General features: G+C 42.3%; 2 protein-coding genes across 5 annotated transcripts in view; both read right to left on the reverse strand.

Moving 5' to 3' along the window:
- ATE1 (arginyltransferase 1) overlaps positions 1–9008 on the reverse strand; it is an 86528-nt gene extending 77520 nt beyond the window's left edge. Inside the window, exons 1-5 of one of the 4 annotated variants that reach the window (XM_034062445.1) lie at positions 8844–9008; positions 7207–7270; positions 6016–6078; positions 5170–5273; positions 4114–4386 (exon numbers count right to left, since the gene is read on the reverse strand). In XM_034062445.1, coding sequence (XP_033918336.1) covers positions 4114–4386; positions 5170–5273; positions 6016–6078; positions 7207–7270; positions 8844–8931 — 592 coding nt within the window. In that variant the 5' untranslated portion in view covers positions 8932–9008. Of the gene's footprint in view, positions 1–4113; positions 4387–5169; positions 5274–6015; positions 6079–7206; positions 7271–8509; positions 8697–8843 lie in introns of those variants that run through there. The other 3 variants (XM_034062444.1, XM_034062443.1, XM_034062442.1) reach the window with 3 other exon arrangements.
- A 247-nt stretch (positions 9009–9255) lies between these two features.
- Positions 9256–21052, reverse strand: NSMCE4A (NSE4 homolog A, SMC5-SMC6 complex component). Its single transcript, XM_005154593.4, has 11 exons — positions 20686–21052; positions 19319–19399; positions 18595–18725; positions 17337–17482; positions 15107–15206; positions 13457–13547; positions 12502–12596; positions 11700–11748; positions 10989–11080; positions 10339–10430; positions 9256–9796 (listed from the first exon to the last, which is right to left on the reverse strand). The coding sequence occupies exons 1-10, from the start codon at positions 20948–20950 to the stop codon at positions 10347–10349; spliced, it is 1134 nt and encodes a 377-aa protein (XP_005154650.4). The 5' UTR covers positions 20951–21052; the 3' UTR covers positions 9256–9796; positions 10339–10346.
- Positions 21053–21385: the final 333 nt, after the last annotated feature.

A 21385-nucleotide genomic window follows, 5' to 3' on the forward strand; every position in this document is an offset into this window, starting at 1 on the left:
TGTTCTACTTGTGAAATGTTATTTACTTAGAACAGAAGTCAAAGCTAGAAACTAAATGGATCACCATGGAAAATAGTACATAGCACGACAAGAACTTACCTTTTAAAGCATAATGAATCCAAACACATGCACAAATAAAAAGTCAAGTGGTTTATATTCCTCAGCGAAGAGGCTGGATTAATTTTATACTTATAATACAAATATAAGATAAAAAGCCAAGATAAGAGAATGCCAGGACTAGAAAAATTAATACAGAATTTTCTTCAATACTAAAAGATGTCTGGTCCTATGCTACCCACTATAAGCACTGAAAGGAAATTACCAAACAAATAATCTACTAACAAGTACTTTCAGAGCCAGATTGTAGGGGGCTTGGAGCAAGCTGCTCTAGTGGAAGGTGTCCCTGTCCATGGCAGGGGGTTACAACTGGATGAATTTTAAGCTCCCCTCCAACACAAACCAGTCTGGGATTCCATGATTCTGTGAAGTACCAATCTCCTCAAATAGTATCATTTCAAATCAATACTGATTGTAAATCCATAAATTCAAATTTGAAAAAATTACAAAAAGCAAGAAACATCTTTCCTAACTTTCATACTTCTACCTAAAACTTGGACATCGCTGCACAAAGGGATTTGGTATTCCATGTTGTACCTGACACCCCGCCTCACTGCAGAAACTGTGGAAGAGCTGTATGAATCTGCTGCACTGCTGCAAACAGTGGTAGAAGGAATACTCGATTTTCCAGGATTATCTATCTCAGCTTAGCAGCTGCTGTTGCAAGTTCCATGTAGAGGGAAAGCTGCACTCAAAACTGCATTGGCAGGCAGCTAGTGCAATACAAAGTAACTCTAATCCTGGATTTCTTATTACTTTTTAGGGCAGTAGGAGATGAGTTGGAGGCCAAAAAAGAGCCATATATTAAAAGTCTCATGTGAGTGTAAAAAAACTTACGCCCATACAGTGAAATAGTGCCATACATCTTGTAGAACACCAAAACTGTAACAGATATGATGACAAAGTGCTGGAGAAGTCTTTGGCCATTAGCTTTCTCCTGAAAGCCATGTACTGGCAAAAGACACTGGCAGCTTTTGAAAGACCTTGTCAAATGTGAAAGCACCCTGAAAAGTGAGGTGCTTTCATGTGAAGCATTCGGAGGAAACACTTCCAACTCTTGGTATTTATAAGAAGAAGAATCCAAACCCAGACTTAACTACGGCTTATCCCACTTGACTTGAACACCTGGAATTACATGGAAACTTTTTTCCCAGCACTCCTATGAAAGCATAGCAAGATCTTTCTTTCCTTCTCCTCCTTCTTGCCAGTAACTAAAACTGCCATCTTTCTTGTCCTCAATCCACTTCAAACTGAGAACACTGGTATCCTTCTGCAGACTGGGGACAGTGAGTGCACTGGTATTGTGAAAGCTCACTGGTACGGTTAGAGTTACTTCACCTGCAAAGAACTGCAGCCCTCAGAGCCACTGCCTGAATCCTTCCTTAGCAATCATAGGAACTGGCAAAATCCTTTGTATTGGGATAAATCTTTAAGCATCAGTGAAGCTATAAACTACTCTTTTTAATGTGCATACCATACAGAACTTACAGAGCTTGCAAGTGTATTCCTGGGGCAAGCTAGTAACAAGCTCACAATGGCTCACCCAGACAAGTCCCAGTCTGGTTTCTCCATGAGACCTGAAATGCTGAGAGCATCTCAGAGACTTAGAAAATGAGTCAATACCACTTTGGCACTCTTTAGACAACCCCACAACTGCACTAAGAGATTATATGATCTAGAGTTCTTACCTCTCAGCTAAGGTTTTAGAGTATTTGTTTCACCCACAGAGCTAAAATTGTTCACCAGAAAAGGACAAATCCTATGAGGAAATTACAGATCTTATGTGACCTGTCCACAGGCAAACAAGTCAGAGGAAGAGTTTATTTAAAATACTCATGATACAGCTGAAGACTTTAGTATTTCATCTGTATCAGGATCTGTTTCATGTCTCCTATAAGCTGAAAGTTAGCAAAAAAAAGCTTGTTAAAACAATGAATGTGCATGCAGACATAAGCAAACCTTCTTTTCCATCTGAAACTATGCAGAAACAGCCCATTATTCCTATAGGACAATGACCTGTTTTGCTTATAATGGAATAAAAATGCAATTAAACAATCTGATTATGGAACAAGTCTACATTTTCCAAGATGAAAACTAAACATCTTTCTACCTGGAAAATTTTAAACTACATTTGACCTATGACACCACCTTCACTAAAAAAAAATACTGAAGATTAATTAAATAAGCTTTCTGATGCATTTATTATTCACTTCAATATTCCATTTTAAACCCCTAGAAAGGAAGAAGCAAAGAGTCTGGGGTGACATGGTCTAGTGTGAGGCACTCCTGCCCATGGCAGTGGGGGGTTGGAACTGGATGATCTTAAGGTCCTTTCCAACCCAAATCATTCTGTGATTCTATAAGTATTTTTCCTCTATAGAAGTAAACCCAAGGAGCACAATGGCTCAAGATTTCTTTATGTCTGTTTCCAGTGTTTAAAGTTTTACCTAATTTTATTTGTCACAGAACTAAAGCCCGTATCTCTCACCTTTCTCAAACGAAAGGCACATTTACAGGCAGAATCTTTACCCAAGGCTGCCATCTGCTGTCAATGGCCACATCGTCTGTTTCCCAAATGAAGTTTAGATACATGAGAGTTTTTCATTAGTTATTTAAAAAACAAGAGGGTTCTGAAAATATGCACAACAAAGAATGGTTTGTGTTGGAAGAGACCTTAAAGCTCATCCAGCTCCAACCCCTGCCACGGGCAGGGACACCTTCCACTGGAGCAGCTGCTACAAGCCCCTGTGTCCAACCTGGCCTTGAGCACTGCCAGGGATGGGGCAGCCACAGCTTCTCTGGGCACCCTGTGCCAGCGACTCAGCACCCTCACAGGGAACAGCTTCTGCCTAAGAGCTCAGCTCAGTCTCCCCTGTTCTGGCAGGTTCAAGCCATTCCCCTTGGCTCAACCTGCTGCTCATGCTCTGGAGGTGCAGCCCAGCACATGGGGGGTTCTGGGCTTGAGTGCACACTGAAGTCAGGTCACGGGAAGCATCACATCAGCCAGCACCCTCAAGTCCTTTCCTCAGAGCTGCTCACATCCTCCAGTGACACTGCTTTTCTAGTCTAAAGTTAGCCAAAACATAAAACAAGGAAAGCTCCTAAACAGATTTTTTCAATCTATTAAATCTGCTTACCTAGAAAATGCCATTTTTTTATAGAGGACCAGAAGTACCTCTATTTCTTTGGGTTTTTTAATCAGCAGAAAGCTATATAATTTTCTTTAACCCTACAAAATAACAATGCAACAATATACTCAATGTGTTTCCAGTGCCACTTAGGTCTGTAGCAAGTAGTCTATAAGAGCATAAAAACACAGTCTTAAAAAAGTTATTCACAAGGGTCTATTCACAGGCTGTAAACAATACAAACTGTACTAGAAGAAGATGACCTACAGAAATGAAGAAACATAAAAACAACACTAAGATGTTTTTCTGCATCTTAAACTGATTTCCCACTGCTGTACAAGAGGCAAGGTCATGCCTTAACCTAACTGAGTAACTGGCACTCCTGCAGCCAAAGCTGTATCCTGCTCTTAGTCTTGCACAGCCACGGAATCCAACTCAGGCAGCTGGACCTGATGATGCTTATGGTTCTCTTTCAATCTGAGATGTTCTATGATTCTATGAACCATTCCTCAAGGTGCATAAAGCTTGAGACACCACATCCTACAGAGGAAAGAAAAAGCTGGATGTACATCTTATTCTGCACACAAAAGTATCCTGAATTGGAAACTGGTCCCAAAGTCTGGTGAGCTTCAATCGCCTCACAGAAAACTATCAGCTGTAGATATGTACTCAATAAATAATGAAAATTAATGCAACTTGCAGGAAAAACCAAGAAAACAAGTACCATGCAGCACCTCTCAATTTATACCATAAAATTCCATAAACTGGGAAGAGTATTGGAAATAGAAATTATTACCGAGGTACTAGGCAAGATTAAACAAAGGACTTCAACAATATGTGAACTGTGACAGTGTATTCCAATTACTACCTGGCTTAGGTGGTGCATGAACAACTTTAGCCGAATGTGATGGTTCTCCAGGGACTGGTGTCTCTTTATCTGCATGCAGCTGAAGAGAATCTGAATCCACCTTCTGCACATTCCCCTCTTCTTTCTTTTCTCCTGTGTCCTGATCTTCATTGTCCACCCTCTCAGCGTGATCCACACCCAGGGGAGTCAGTTCGGACTGACTGACATGCGATTCACCTTTGTAGGCAAAATCACAGGCACCCACATCCTCTATATGAGAATCCATAGGCTCTTCTGTAAGTAATTAACAACTGCATGAGTAAATTTCTCTCTGTATGACCACAGCTCACACTTTTGCACCATTAATACTAAACTTTACAACTGTACAGTCAAAACACAGAAAACTTCATTTACAACCCTGAATTACTATAGAACAGTTTTCTCCACCAAAATGGGTCATTCAACTAATTTCATGCCATAACTTCAAGCAAATAACAACTAAAAGAAAAAAGAAAACAAAAGCCTCACATACACACAAGAGGCAAATTATAATGATTCAGAACCAAACACAAGTTCCACCACAGCTGAAAATAGGTGGCTTTAGGGTTGGATAAACAGGGTGTGAGTGTTGAATCACGTGAAAGAAAACCCCTCCTTTCCCTGCTTGTTCTTCCTTTTCTCTGTCACAGGCAGGGACACCTTCCACTGGAGCAGCTGCTCCAAGCCCCTGTTGGCCTTGAGCACTGCCAGGGATGGGGCAGCCACAGCTTCTCTGGGCACCCTGTGCCAGCGCCTCAGCACCCTCACAGGGAACAGCTTCTGCCTAAGAGCTCAGCTCAGTCTCCCCTGTTCTGGCAGGTTAAAGCCGTTCCCCTTGGCCTGTCCCTACAGGCCCTTTTCCAAAGCCCCTCTCGAGGTTTCCTGGAGCCCTTAAGGAGCCTTCTCCAGGCTGAACCAGCCCAGCTCTCTCAGCTTGGCTCTAGATCAAGGCATATCAGCCATTTGATCATTCAAGCAGGTAGCTGATCCTCTTTTCAACCATCACTATTCATTTTCAAACGTGAAGAATTTCTTTACCTTCACTCACTACTTTCGAAACATCCCCTTTGGAAAGGAATTTCAGCATTTTCTTCAGAACTTTCTTGTGAGATTTGGAGGTCTGAAAATTCAAGGCCTGGCACCTTAAAAAGAAAAGATTATGATTTCTTTTGGGAAAGATTATTTCAGAAATAATACAGGTTAAAGAACCACTTAAAAATACACTATATATGTATTTTCTATTTCTTAAGTTTCATTATATGAAGTGGTCAAATAGTTTATCATTACTTTTGAGTTAATAACATTACACTGCATAATATCATATACACATATAATACCTGTACTGCATAATGTCATTCTTTATGCCATGTTTTGAGTGTATATCATAATAATCACTAAAATATGCCAAGGTGACCTCAAGCAGTGCATAAAGGCTTTCCTAGGAGGCTAATAAAATAGATTCTTTCACTTATTCATCTTACAGATACAGCATTGATACCAACCTGATACACAGGAAAAGCATACCTAGAATTATTCATACCCTGTTTAACGGACAGCCTCTCTTATTTGGGCTACTAAGGCAGTGTTTGTAGGATACAGACATTATAATTCACCTGAAACTAGCAAGCAAGACAGCAATCTCAGGACTCTGGATTGCAACCCAGAAGCAAAAGGCAAGGGTGTACACTTAGCAGGTTACTTATAGGGAGCCATCAGAAAGCCACTGATGTGCCTATGCACAAACCCAACAGCACTTATTTAGCCTTCAAAGTATCAGTACAAGCAGATAAACCTTTCAAGTGTTGTTACATATTTAAAGCAGTAAACACAAGCGGTTGAACGTATCTGAAGCAGTCAAATCACAGTAGATTTTGAGCTTCTTACCTTATTGTGTATTGAGGGCAACATGTCTGATTCATGATGGGTTTGTAGACATATTTTCCACTTCTAAAAGTAATAATACACATCAATTTGTTGTTGCTTATACTACAAAATAAATTTAAGACCAACCATTTTTGTTAAAATAATATCAAAATATTACATGATGAGTAACAGAAACCAGGAAGCAAGTTCTTCAGCTTTCTGCTGCTATATTAAAATACTATCTTTCTAAAATATTAGGTGCTAGGCAGAAGCTGTTCCCTGTGAGGGTGCTGAGGCGCTGGCACAGGGTGCCCAGAGAAGCTGTGGCTGCCCCATCCCTGGCAGTGTTCAAGGCCAGGCTGGACACAGGGGCTTGGAGCAGTTGCTCCAGTGGAAGGTGTCCCTGCCTGTGGCAGGGGTTGGAACTGGATGAGCTTTAAGAGCCATTGCAACACAAATCACTCTGGGATTCTGTGATTCTATAAGTGAGTATTTTCGTGTTCAAAGATTCTATAAAACTGCAAAGAGCACTGCAGAGACAGATCTATTGCAATTACTAAGAGAAACTAGCCAATTGTTTTCACAGACTGCCATGGTCTAAGCCCGGTCAACCACACAGTCTCTCACTCCCCCCCCCCCCACTTCTTCCCTCCCCTTGCTCCCAGAGGGATGGTGAGAAGAATCAAAAGAATGTTACTCCCACGGGCTGAGATAAGAGCAGTCCAGTAACCAAGGTATAACACAGATCACTACTGCTACCACCAATAATAATAATGATAAGGGAAATAACAAGGGGAGAGAATACAAATACCACGCCCCGACCAATACCCATCCAACCCAGAAGTACACCAGCCCTTCCGGGTAACTCTGTTACATCCTGGGCATGACATGCTGTGGTACGGAATACTTCTTTGGTCAGTTTGGGTCAGGTGTCCTGTCTCTGCTTCCTCCTGGCTTCCCCTCCTCCCTGGCAGAGGATGAGACTCACAAAGTCCTTGGTCAGACTAAACATTACTTAGCAACAACTGAAAACATTGGTGTTATCAGCTCTGTTTCCAGGCTGAAAGTCAAAACACAGCACTGCACCAGCTACTAAGGAAGAGAAAAAATGACTGCTATTGCTGAGCCCAGGTCACAGACCTAAGTTTTAAAACTGGATTCTAAACTCTATCTAACCTGTCAACAGGGCTTTGTCTTTTGTTTTAAATTTACCTTCGCCATCCTCTGTCTATGAGATCCTGGTAATCTTGAACTGTCATCGAATGAGCCCACATACCTGCAATAAATAAAACAGTAATACATGTGACTGACCATGGATATGCTTTAAAATAAAAGAAGATAACCAAAAATATGACTGTAAATCTGAGTAGCTCATGGCGAGTTACAAATAAATTACTTTCAAGGACTGAGCATATTCATGTATGTCATAAATTACTGATTTCAACACACAAAGTGTGAAAACACCAAAACTAATACAGACCTTGAGATGCAAACCAACTTGCAAACCAAACTGTGGTAAAATACTGGCACAGAGAGGCAGTGGATGTGCCATATCTGGAGACATTAAAGCCAGCTGGGCAACCTGATCTAGCTGAACATGTCCCTGCTCCTTGCAGGGGGGGTTGGACCAGATGAGCTTTGAAGGTCCCTTCCAGCCCAGGCTATTCTGATTCTACACTGCACAAGGTAAATTTCACCTCCCTGCCTGCTACTTTTGCCAGAGATAAACCAACCAAATAACACAGAATCTCTCCTTAATTTTGTTCTAATCTGTTGGAAACACCGAGCCAGAATTCCTCTGCGCAGTGCTGAAGCTGACACACATCATTCCCAGGGATCCCTTGGACAGCAGCTGCCAGGTGGAGCAGAGCTCAGGGAATGCGTGTCACCTCTTCACCCAGCAAAGAGCATCATCCGCTTCCCATCGAGCTGTCCTGAGCTAAACCCGTCCAGCCACAGATCTAGAGCCATCACGCCTGGCCAGGCCAACACACTGAGCCTGGGTTAACCCCGTGGAGATGGAGCCTCCACCACCAGTGAAGGGTCAGGCAGGGCAGCTGCGCCTCAGGAGTATAACTGCACCGAGAGAACACTTAGGGAGAGACCCTAACTACATCCTTACTTAGGGTGCGCACATTATGACAGCAGTAATTAAATAGTTCATGCTCTACACACCCGTTATTTCTCATGGTTCACCCTAGCCTGAAGGAACTGAAGAAACTGAAGAAGCACTCTTATCGATCCCGACCATGAGGAGAGGCTTCCGGCCCCCGCGGCCCCACACCGGCCCTGCCCGGGCTGCCCGGGTACCCGGGGCCGCTCGGAGCCCCCACGCCCGGAGCCGGGGACGGTGGGTGCCGTCGGGAGAAGGGCAATGCTCGCTCCCGAAAGGACGAAGGGAAGGCGGAGGCTGCTGCTCACAGGCTTCCCTCAGCCCCAGGTAAAGCAGCTCGGTGGCCTCCAGCCACCTTCGGTAGCACCCCGGCCCTCAGCCCGCCCTGCCCGCGGGCCGCACCGTGGGAGAGGTTGCCGGTCTCGTTCTTGCAGTAGCCGCAGCGGTAGCCATCCTCCCCGCCGAAGTACTCCACGATGCTCGGCGAGCCGCCGGCCGCCGCCATCCCCGCGGTGTCCCTCCGGCCGTGCCCCGCCGCCCGGCTCACCACAGCGCCCTGCCCGCCGCCATGCACCGCAGCCCCGGCCGCCCGGAAGCAGCCGCAGCCGCCATCTTTGCTGAGGGCAGCGCAAGGGGAGCGTCCACAGGAAATGGCGGACCCGCCATGTTTAGTGAGGGCGGCTGCCCTGCCGCTGGAGATCAGTGTCTCAGTCCCGTCCCGCAGCCCCCTGCTTACCGGCGGAGACCTTCCCCTGCTCCGAGGCGCAGTAACCGCAGCGGTAGCCCTCCTTCCAGCCCTTGTACTCCACCACGGCCACAGGCATGGCGTACGGCGGCCCGGCTCGCCTCAGCGGCCCTGCCCGCAGCGCCCCGCCGGGGCGAAGTGAGGTGGAGGCGGCCCTCGGAGGAGGCCTGGCCCCGTTTGATGGCGCTGCGCTAAAAGAGCTCTCTGCGTTCTGGTGTAGGTGAGCAGAGATGATGGAACTGTGCTTTCACACACCCTCGGGGCCTGCCCACGTTATCACCCCCAGAAACACGCTCTAACAGCATCAGCAGGTCCTCCTACCCCAGCTGCTTGATCAGAACCCTGCCTGATGATAGAAGTCCTAAAAACTTCAGAGACAGTGCTCCTCCAAAGAGGATTTTCTGAAGATGGAGCTAAATTTTATTTATTTTGAATTAAAAAAATAATGTCATGGCCACATATAGCTGTCCTGCCTTAGTTACAAAACCAGATACACCTGATGTCCAACTAAGTTTAAGGAAAGAGGACTTTTACATGCCACCGAGATCAAGTTTGCAAACTCAAACCTTGGTTTCCAAAGGACTTAGAGCAGAAAGACGTCATCAATTTCTCCTGCAGCACCCAAACTCATCTAGGTAACAGGATTATCGCAGCAGAGATGGTTAACCATGTCAATTCCACCTGCAGGCCACTACTGGGGCGAGACGAGGGAGGTATGAAGGGGGACAGCATTTCATTTTTACTTGGTAGCGTCTGTAAACTCTATGTAAAGTAGCAAACTACTCCATAATAAATAGAAAGTGTATGGTAATAACCCCGTGACAGGTATCAACAAACCAGTGCACAGGAAGTGTCCAGATGTTCTAATAAAAATAATTTTACAATATATATACACATAAAATACTTTCTGAATGAAACATTTTAAAATATTTTCTGTAAGGCACCTAAGGGGAAAGAGAAAAAGAGAAAAAGCCAGTAAGACAACAGGCATTAAGATCTGGAACTTAGCAAACAGCTGTGACAATAAACGAATTCAATGCTAGGGCTGAATGGATTTTCGAGGAAAGCTGACTGTATTCCCTTCTTTTTTCCCCAAGTCCTTCTATTAACATCAGCTGCCAATAGGTTAAAAATAAAAGGTGCAAAAACTAAGCTATGATTCTAAACAGCACTGCATTCCGAGTATAAAGCTACACAAATTAACTCAAGTATGCCACTTAAAGTGACTGCCATGTGTAAAAATAAAGGGTGTTTTCATTTAACTACTGCATAAAAGATCAGATTACTTTGTTCCATTAAGACATCAACGATGTTCCAGATGCTATGAAGTTGCCCTGCTCATAGTTTTTCAACATTTGTAAGTCACAGGTAGTTTCCCTGCAGTTCTTCAACATGCATAAGGAACTCATTCACTGTATCCTCTTTTATTTAGTTTGATTTATTAAATAAGTATTCTTATTTAGCTTGATTTATTAAAAGAACTTACCTGAAGTATTAATCTGTTTCCATTTCATCTTCATTTCTATGGCAAGGAGGGCTAATCATGGGTTCTGTTATTTCAAATGTTTCTACAATCTCCTGGTTAGGGATGACAAAAGTATGTAAGTTACAAGAACTGAATTATTTCCATTTCATTGAAGTTACCATCACGTACGTAATAAAGTTTCTCATACTGAAGCACTACTTCAAATTCCTAAGTATCTTTGAGTGAGGGACAAAGGAGAGGAGTTGTACATGACAGAAACTACTTTTTGTTTAAGATCTAGTACAAACAGCAAGCAGTGAGGAAATTGAACAGAGAACTTCCCCTCTAAAAGCAACTATCACTCAGGAAGGGAAGAAACAGATGCTGTTTTTGCAGTCCTTATACAAAACAGTAAAAGCAAGTCACTGCACAACTTAAAAGCACTTAAACTGGGCAGGCTTCAAAGATCAAAGATGAAACTGCTATCCCAATTCTCAGTGTTCTTGCAGTTAAAAGCATTCATTAGATTTGTGATTGTTTTGGAAACCACAAAGTTAAATGCAGTGATAATAGAGGAACGCCCGTCCTCATCAGAGTACCTAACAGTGCAGTAGATATATTCCTACACTTAATAAAAAATAATCAAATGTATCAAGAGCTATCTATTATACCTTCCAGTCTTTATAGTTCAGAGACAAGACAACCTGGTTCCGTGTTCCAGCACTATGGCCATCCTCCCTTTCCTCGTTGTCTTCTGAAGGCTCTGTGCAAAATACAGCATTTCCAGAGTCTTTACACTCATAAAGTCAGTCTCCTCCAGGAATACAAAAGCTTCAGAAAAAGCAAATCAATGATACATGCTGCATGAAGACAGTCTCCAGCAATAGGCTGTAGCATACACTCCTTAAGATATTTCTCAAGTCTTAACTCCTAAAAATTGAGGAACTAACATTTAAGTCACAGAAGGACCTAAGTATTTCATCCTTTCCAAAATCCCACTGATATCCTATGAGAATGAAAGCTAAAGACCTCCTACATAGGATGGCATTTCCCTTACAACTGTTCTGAAGATGCAGCACTTCCACAGGTAAAGGAGACTTCTTGCATCCAAAAATCTGTTTTCTCAGCAAAACCTAACAATGTTCATTTATGTATTAGTGAAGATATCACTTTGAAATAAAAGGTTATTCCCTTTCCTTTTATTAACAGACTCAATACTTTCAGTTCCTCTCATAAATCTCTTTATGCCTTCAATTACACTCACTGGATATCCCCAAATCTCTACTCTTGCAGCTAAAAATATACCTGAAACTTTGTGAACATGCAAGATGTAGCTACTTTTCAATAACAAAAAAAAATAGTCTTTTAAAGCTAGATTTTACCTATTACTGGCAATTTATCTTCATCCAGCTTTATTCTTGCAAAACCATCCTGAAAAGACAGGATTTAAAGTTTCAGAAGAGATGATTAAGATAACGCAATGAAATTTCATATTTTAACATATCATAAACAAGTACATGTATTGATATACAGTCTTAACTGGCATACCAAATAAGAGTAGTGTAAAAACAGCATTCATTCAGTCACAAATAATGCAGCTGATGTAGGACAATTGGTGACTTGGATTAGAAAAAAAAACTGTTTTATTAAAAATCATTATTCATTAAATATATTTGAGTGGACCCTCCATGATCACATAATTTTTCAGTATGAACCTAAATTTAGACAAATATATTTGCAAGGTTTTCTGTTTTCCCAAATTCACGTTATTTGACAAACGAAGTATGTAGTGCAAATCTACAGATTCCAAAGGTGTATTAAACACTGCACTAACATACTTTCCTACAGTAGCCTCAATAACACTTCTATACTCCCTGACTGCTCTTGTAAAATCTAACATGAAGTGAGGCAGAATCCCTTTGAGATGTGCACAACAGAAAAAGTTTCATTATTGTTTTGCTGGTAAATTAACTATAATAGAAAACCTAATAAATATTATACTGTCAACTCTGGTTTCTTTTTCATTCAATTACTAAAATATCACAGACTGTTTGTAGAAAACAAATTAGGATTCCTAGTATTTAAATCCTAATCTGTCAATCTTGAAGCCATGAAAACAAAAAATCATATTTCTAGGTAACTCCAATATCCAAAATAAGATTTCAAGAACATGTCATGCCTTACCCTTATAATGAAGGACACATGAAAGATGTTTTCCACAGTGCGTGCAAAAGAGTTGGGATCAATCACAAGATCAAAGAAGGAAATAGGTGTACTAGCTGGAGATGGAAGAAAGGGGTTGTTAAAAAACCAAACAGGGGGTATACACAAACCTAATATACACACACACAAAGTCAGGGCTCCTTTTAAAAGCTGATTGACTGTTTATGTCCATTTAGTTACAAAGCTGAATTCCCAGTTGCCCACAGAAAGAAGCAAAGTTTCTAGAGATGATGGGAGAAAACAATCTTTGCCACACACACACTTGATAACTACTTGATCCCCTCTAAAAAATGGAATGTTCTAGTGAGAGAGGATAGGGTTTAAATTTACATTGCAGCAAACAGCAGTCAATTAGTGTTCATAAAAATAGTCTGTAACCTTCAACATTAAGATTTTATAGAATCTTGGAAGAACCATAAAATCCCAGCCTGGTTTGGGTTGGAAAGGACCTTAGAGCTCATCCAGTTCCAACCCCTGCCACCGGAAGGGACACCTCCCACTGGAGCAGCTGCTCCAAGCCCCTGTGTCCAACCTGGCCTTGAACACTGCCAGGGATGGGGCAGCCACAGCTTCTCTGGGCACCCTGTGCCAGTGCCTCAGCACCCTCACAGGGAAGAGCTTCTGCCTAAGAGCTCAGCTCAGTCTCCCCTGTTCTGGCAGGTTCAAGCCATTCCCCTTGGCCTGCCCCTGCAGGCCCTTGTCCAAAGCCCCTCTCCAGGTTTCCTGTAGGTATTACAACTGCTCTAATGTCTCCTCAGAGCCTTCTCTCCTCTAAGCTGAACAAGCCCAGCCCTCTCAACATAAGAGCTTTCTACTTGCAAACTCCATCTAATCACTCTTAACTGTTAAGATTAACTGATTAAGAGTGTTCATCTTCTTAAATTAAGCTTTAAAAGCTTATTGGAATCATACTTACGATCATTTTCAAAATGAGTCTGCAATAATCCCAAGATCCTCTCTACTTCTTTTTCTGTAGCTTCCTGATGAGACTCCTCCATTTTTTTTAACTGGAAAAAAGAAACAGAGTTTCACCTTAAATAACCCCTGTGGCAAGACAAGAAGATGAAAAGGGCCTTTTATGAACACTTAACTTAAAAGGTGAATTTTTCTCTCTATGCCACACATGCACAGTCACAGACACAGGTATGCAAACGCAAGACAACTTCGACAGTGCTTTAGGAATCAATTCCCATCTTACAGAATCAACCTGAAAGGCTGTAGTTTGTATGTTTTCAGCTTATTTACAGGTCTGCATTTACTTTCCAATAGTTGTGAGTAATGCCTAATGGCACATAGTCTGTGAGTTTATTGTAGGAGTTTATTTATAGGTGCAGAAGAGCAGTTCATTGAAAGAATGAAAAGTTAAAAGATCTTCTCAGAAAAGCACCTAAGTTTACATGTAAGAAAAGTGAAGTTTAACATGGTCAAAGGACACGATTGTGATTTTAGATTTGCTCATGAGCTGTACAGCAGGGGACTCCAAAGCAACCTCCAAGTACTGTAACCTGCACTGTACCAATTATGCTTCTCAACCAGTCTTCAGCAACCTGTTTGCTATTCCAGTTAGGTAACAATTTCCCTTTGACCACCCTGCAAGCTACAGAAACTTGCACACAAAACTATACCTAACACAGATTTAGATGTATGTGATGTGATCATCCACATTTCCCTAAGCAAGCCACAAACAGCAATCACTTGCTTTTTGAAACAACTGTCTCAAACTCCCCAGCTCCTCTTCTTCCCAGTACGAACTGTATCAGAATATCTTCTATCACTATTTGGATTATTATGAAGTAGGCTGTATTTAAAAAGCCATACTCAACATTTTCACTATGATGGTGCTGAGGTGCTGGCACAGGGTGCCCAGAGAAGCTGTGGCTGCCCCATCCCTGGCAGTGTTCAAGGCCAGGTTGGACACAGGGGCTTGGAGCAGCTGCTCCAGTGGAAGGTGTCCCTGCCCGTGGCAGGGGTTGGAACTGGATGAGCATTGAGGCCCCTTCCAACACAAACCAGTCTGGGATTCTATGACACTGCCTCTATACACTGGCATTATCAGCCAGAGGCTCCCTATATCGACATGGTTTATTCTTTCAAAGGAAGCCTCCCTGGAAGTATTCTCAGACTTTGGCCTTTCTGCCAGAGTATAACAGAAGGAATGGGAAAACAGAAAGCAGAGAAAATAGTGATTAAGGAAGTCAATTAGTCTGTTGTTACCTGTATTTCTGTGCAAATGATATAGACTGTTAGATGTTTTATAACTAAAAGCTGAGACACTAATGCAGAGAAGTTTCTGTTTCATTTCTTTTCAAAGCAACAAACATCAGAGCAAATAAGCTAATTTGAAGTTGTAAAATCAGGCTGTAAATCCTACTTCCTTTCACTCAGTGAAATACTGCAGTCCACACAAAACAAATCAAGAAGCCTAATAATGGTCAGAATTCTTCAGTCTGAATCCTACACAGTTCCTAACAACAAACCCCAAACCAACATGAACTAGAAAGATTTAGAAGGCAGTTTTAATAACTGTGCCATAACAAATCATCAATAAAGATAACAGTTCACAAACCTGAGCAGGCATTGCCCTTTTTTCTTCTGTTCCTGTAGACTTTTTCTGCCTCTCAATCCGTTGCCTTGGTACAGGAGGATCAGATTTGAAAGATCCCAACCTAACCAAGATAAAAAGAACACATATATGGAAATATATTTTATATGATATGCTAAGAAACCTATAAAGCGAGCAATTGCTCTGCTGATAAAGATGCCAAGTAATGACTGATTTCTAAAAATAAAGCCTCATCACACATAGATTTCTGTAAACAACCATCCCCTAAGGTTGTTCCCAATATATGTTGGCAGCCTCATACCAGAGTTAACAACAGATGCATAAAATTTGGTGCAATTATTCCAACTTTAACACAAAATTTTAAATCTCCTTTTCTGAAAGCTAAGTAAGAAATGGAATTCATATTCTCCTCCATCTCCATTTCAATTTATTACAGATTTTCCTGTCTGAAAACTCTCTCCGTATGGTATTTATCTCTTTTTTTATCTATTGTTTTGTTTCTGTAAGCTCAGGTTTACAATTTTTTTCATATATAGTCAATTATAAGAACATTCGGTACACTAAGACGAGATCCAACATTTCTCATTAAGCAATGCAATATATGTGCTAGATTTCAGCACTTGAAGTGCTTACCTCCCTCCATTGACTATATAACGAACTTAGGCTCCTAACTTTGAGTGCCTTGAATCTCCACCAAGCTAGATGACTAAAGGAGAGTGTGAATTGAGACTAAATTCAAGTTAGTTCAGCAGGTACCCAAATATTTTACAGCACTTATTTTTCCCTATCTTGAGCTGCAATTACTCCATTTCAGAAATCATAGATGAACCATGAAAAAAAATAACTCAGGTCTCAGATAAACATAGAATCATAGAATAGTTAGGGTTGGAAAGGACCTTAAGATCATCCAGTTCCAACCCCCCTGCCATAGGCAGGGACACCTCACACTAAACCCTGCCACCCAAGGCTCTGTCCAACCTGGCCTTGAACACTGCCAGGGATGGAGCATTCACAGCTTCCTTGAGCAACCCCTTCCAGTGCCTCACCACCCTAACAGTAAAGAACTTCTTCCTCATATCTAACCTTAACTTCCCCTCTTCAAGTTTGAGCCCATCAAGGATAGAGTCATAAATTAGCAATTCTTTTCCTAAACCAAGAACTACACTTTATTATATTTACATTTTATATTCACATATCCTCCATCAAAAGATGTGTGTATAAAGAAGTCCATCATTACTTAAGTCAAAATATAATTAATGAGAAAGCAATCTTTCTTGCAGCCACTTTTGTCTTAAAATAATAAAAAGGTTTAGAAAACACTTATCTTTTAGAGCTTGAATGGGCAAACCCAAGATTGAATCATCTTAATTAGCCATCCGTCATTAAATATCAGATATTGTATGATCAAATTAGTATATTCAGCAGCCTTCTTACAGTGAGACTTATTGGGGGGGGGGTGGAACAAGTGTAAAAGCATAGACAACTGAATAATACTCTCTCAACTCTACTGTTAATGGAACTATATCTTGCTATGGCTGTCTTTATGAGACATTTAAATTGGAGAGTTGTCTATAAGCCAGGTGACTAAGGGTCACTTGACAGCAGATAAAAAGGCTCCTATCAATGGGTTGCTTACACAAAATGAGAGATTATGCTGATTCTACATAGGCCACTTGCCAGTAATCAGGTGATTTCTTCTGAAGGCAAAGACAGAATGCAAGATTCTAAAAGACAACCCTTTAACACAGGTATACAAGAACTGTTGGTCTCTTCTTGATAACGGAATCATCAGGTAAAAGATACAGACCCTGATGGACTGATCTTCCAACACTGTCTAGGGTGGGGGGAACAGGTTTCCTGTATTCATGATTCTGGCTGCAACTTGGACAGGGAGAGAAAGATGAGGGAAGAGTCAGCTTTTAAAAGAAAGACAATCGCTTCTATGGGGTTTGGTCTGAAACACGTAAATCAAGAATATCTTGCTTTCTCTGCTAGATACAAGTGATGCTATTTTGTAGCCAAGCCAAATCAAAATCAGAGAAAGAAACATTATGAAATCTTTTGGAGACAAGGAGTTCACCATACCCTAAGAACAGAGAGCACACCTGAGCTCTTGTTGACACTCTTGTGACCCTAGATTAAACTCTATTCAAGTCCAGGGCATTAATTATAAGAATCAATTAGGGCCATTGACTTGTGCTGCAGTTCATACTATTTCCTTAAATAAACTTACATGTAGTGAAAAGAAGGTGCTCTTTTGAAGTACTTTTCTGTTTCTTCTCCCAGTTTATACCAGGCATCACTAGGCAAATAGCCTGAAATGCTCTCAGAATCATCATTTTCTTCTGCTTCTACGCGATTTATACCCATGAAAGTTAACTAGAAGATAAAACAAAAGCTGCAATGAAAATTCACTTAAAGAGCAGCAAATACTTCAATGGTGAAATACTATATCACAGTGTTTGTCTTGCTAGATTAATACTTAATACCACTGTACAAGAACCTCAACCTTCCTGCAAATACTGTGAAAACAGGAAAAAACTCACATACACACTTGTGTTCACAGCAAGCATTGAAAAAAAGAGCTACAAGTAAACAAAACTGCCTACATTCCAACAGAACTTCCATGAAATGACCATGTAGGATAGCAGAAGGTGTTCCTGCCCATAGCAGGGGGTTGGAACTAGATGAGCTTTAAGGTCATTTCAACCCAAACCATTCCAGGACTACTTAAATCGCACTATAAAGCTAAGGTGTCTCACAGTTTCTGAACACCACACACTTCCAGGGACACCTGGAACACCATAAAACAGCATATTTGACTCAGCCTTACAGCCAGCAGCCAGACCTCCCCAGAAAGAAAACTTCAAAACAATTTAACTTGATGGGGTTTTTTATATTGCAGAGTTCTAGACTTGACCAAAGACTCACGCTCCTCACTAACCTGCTGTAACACAAGAGAAAATTTTCAGGGAGGGGAGGAAGGAATAAAACACAAATTCTTCTTCAAAGCTATTCTAAACCGACTCTTCCATCCAGTCACAGCACAAAGAGACAAACATGTCAAGTCTAAAAGCATGCAAGTAAAGTCCCATGTCATGTCAGTGACATGGGGCCTTAAGAACTCCGAAAACATATAAAGCAGTGGAGGGAATAAACTACTCAGAGCTACTGAAACTACAAAACAGTAGTAGCATAAAGAAAGTGTACAAGGCTACCTTAACAGCACAAACCAAAGTGTGATAAAGTAGCAGCAATAAACCAATGGGAGGGGATGTCTGCATTTTAAGTTATATTTTCCCCTCTGCATAGTGGAAATGCTCAATACATAGTTATGAACAATTTCCAACACTAACCAGAATATTAATCAAAGAAATTCACAGGAAGAGTTAAATTCCATCAGAACTGTTCTGTACTGCCTGAAAACTTACTCTGTAACAAACAGGGCAAACCCCTAGCAAACCTGTTGGCAAATTCAGTCTAGAACTTACCAAGTCTTCTGCAAATACTAGTGAATCAAATGTTGTCATTTCAGAGTGCAACTCATTGGCCTTCTCCTTTCCTAGATTTGATGCTAAGACAAGAAATTGGGCATCAAGGGCAGCTTCTCGTGCACTGGAAACTGTTACAGGAAAGATTATATGTTAATAAGATGAAATTGTCAAAAATACAATAAGAAAATTTAGCATACAGTCTATCCTAGGTATAAAGCTTTATAAATCATTTCATTGCAATGACCTCTAACACCTGTACTTACATAATCCTTATAATAGTATTTGCATTCAAAAATAAGAGAAAAGGAAAAGGAGAGAATGACATTGACAAAGGCAACCATAGAAAAATAACACAGCACCCTAAAGAATAAAATGCCTTCTTTGTTGACATGTTTTCCATCTCTCTAAGTGAAATGAATCCCTCTGATAGCTTCTATATCTACTGCTTATGTATATTGTTCTGCAGTGTCAAGATAAAGCAGCGAGAACTTCCAAGCACAAATAAATACAAAAGTAACATTAGTTTTCTCATATCAACGTATTCAAATAGTTCCTCTTCAGAGAGACATATCTGTTTTAAGTCATACTTTAATAATTCTGGTAAAGTACTTGACCTTCAACTTCATTTTATTGCCCTTTTTTGTTTCTAAGGCATCATCGCCTCACACGTGGCCAGCTGTCAAGCAAACACCTCTAACAAGGACCACAGAATTGGTTTTACCTCCACTAAACAGTTTATTGGCTTCTTCCAAAGCTTCTGTCAGCCTGTTGCTTTTTGAACTCAGCATATCCTCACGGTTTTCTGGGGGACAAACAAATGAAATCTTATGTTACTTAAATATAGAAGCATCGAGAAATACAGATTTACACCTTAACCAGAACTGGCTGAGTCACGCATACAAAAATACAGAATATAGTTATAACACCTTAATTGCAAGACTACGTGGGCTCCATTTTTATTAATGTACATGCATTAACTCAGTTTGAAGTAATTTTGCATTTACTTCAATGGTGTAAGATCTATACTGTACATGGATGGTGAGGTGCTGGCACAGGGTGCCCAGAGAAGCTGTGGCTGCCCCATCCCTGGCAGTGCTCAAGGCCAGGTTGGACACAGGGGCTTGGGGCAGCTGCTCCAGTGGAAGGTGTCCCTGCCCGTGGCAGGGGTTGGAACTGGATGAGCTTTAAGGTCCCTTCCAACCCAAACCAGTCTGGGATTCTATGAATTCATGTTAGCAGACCCCTCTTGGTTCCAGTAAAACACCTGTATCTGTGTCAAAGCTGCTACCAGCTACCATGTTATTCATCTTACCTTTAGGTTACTAGGGATTTTCATGAAACAAACAAACAAAACCCTCAAAATGAATGCTTAATAACTTCTGAAGATCACCATGTCAAACTCAAGTCAGTCGTATATCACAGTCTATGTATGATTTAACAAGGCCTCAGAGGTCCAGTTCCATAAACAGCTACTCACAACACTGCTTTTAGAGATCTACACTATCTCTATGGCCTCACATACCACTGCTGTTTTCTGCATAAACACAGACTGGATAATCCATGAATTCCATTGTATTCCCTTGTAAAACAACACCACACATTTTTGGAGCATGCACAAAATACCAGGACCACAAACTGCTAAATTCAGCAGGGTTTACTCCAACAACCATGTTTCTATGAGAAAACCATGACACTCCAACGGCACAGGTGGGAAGTGCTGACACATCTATCTAAAGAGCTGCTAAAAATCCCATAGCATTTTCTGGAAAGCCCACGAACAACTTTCAGGTCCGGGCACATACTTGCACCCAAATTAAAGCTCAAACACCATTAAGACAAAATTAAAGGCTGTGGGTCTATCTCCAGGTCTAAAGCTGACAGTTTGGCCCGCTGCATCAATGCAGTTGGGGCGGGTCAATCCTTCACAACCTTGCTATCCCAGGGCATGTAAATGCTTCCAGGGAGGCAAGTTCTGGATCCAACCGCAGGCCCATCGCTTCAGCAACCCCAAGAACACGGTGTTCCAGGGGAGCGTTACGAGCTCCTCACACAGAGAGGCCGGGCCCCGGCCGCCGCTCCCCGGCTTACGCTGCACGTTGTAGATGAGCTCCCGGTACTGGTTCCGGATGATCCTCCTGCTGCGCTCATCGCCCTCGCCGCCCTCCAGCCGCTGCTCGCCCTCCGCACCCGCCTCCTCCATGTCTCCGTCGGCGGATCCCGGCGAGCGGCCGTGCGGCTGCCGCTGAGGCACGGCTCCGTTCCGGGAGGTGGACGGCAGCGAGAGGCGGCCGCGCTCCCAGCTCGAACTGCCCGAGGAAGAGGTGGCTCCATCGCTGTTACTCAACCCCGACATCGCCGTGCGGCCCTGCGGGCCCTCGGCAGCCGCCGCCCGGCCAGCCCGGCCCCGCCGAGAGTGCCAAGGCCGCGGAGACGCCGTTACCGGGCGCGACGGTGGCCAGGGAGGGTCAAACGGCAGCGGGAGGTGGGGCCAGGGCGTGCGCAGGCAGCGGTCATGGCGGCTGCCAGCCCCGCTTTGAGGTAATGGGAGGGAATGCAGCAGCAGCAGCAACAACAGCAGCAGCAACAACAGCAACAACAACAGCAACAACAACAACAACCACAACAACAACAACCGGGGCCGCTCCACTCCTTGTCATTGAGCTTTGCCTTTGTCTCGGGCAAAAATAAACGGCGCCTGAGCTGTTTGGAGTTGTCATGGTTTGAGCATGTTTTGAGGGTGTTTTTGTTCAAGTTTTTTTCCAGCCAGGGGGAGGCCGGGAGGAAGGAG

Source organism: Melopsittacus undulatus, chromosome 4 (genome assembly GCF_012275295.1).
Source record: "Melopsittacus undulatus isolate bMelUnd1 chromosome 4, bMelUnd1.mat.Z, whole genome shotgun sequence".
Taxonomy (NCBI): Eukaryota; Metazoa; Chordata; class Aves; order Psittaciformes; family Psittaculidae; genus Melopsittacus; species Melopsittacus undulatus.

Bases quoted from the DNA above. Each gene is read 5' to 3' on its own strand.
- NSMCE4A (XM_005154593.4), bottom strand. From the start codon at position 20,950: ATGTCGGGGTTGAGTAACAGCGATGGAGCCACCTCTTCCTCGGGCAGT. The intron at 13,548-15,106 runs GTTTGTGAACTG...TCTTTTTTCCAG, and splicing joins AAAGGGCAATGCCTGCTCAG to TTAAAAAAAATGGAGGAGTC. The intron at 12,597-13,456 runs GTAAGTATGATT...TTCCATCTCCAG, and splicing joins GACTCATTTTGAAAATGATC to CTAGTACACCTATTTCCTTC.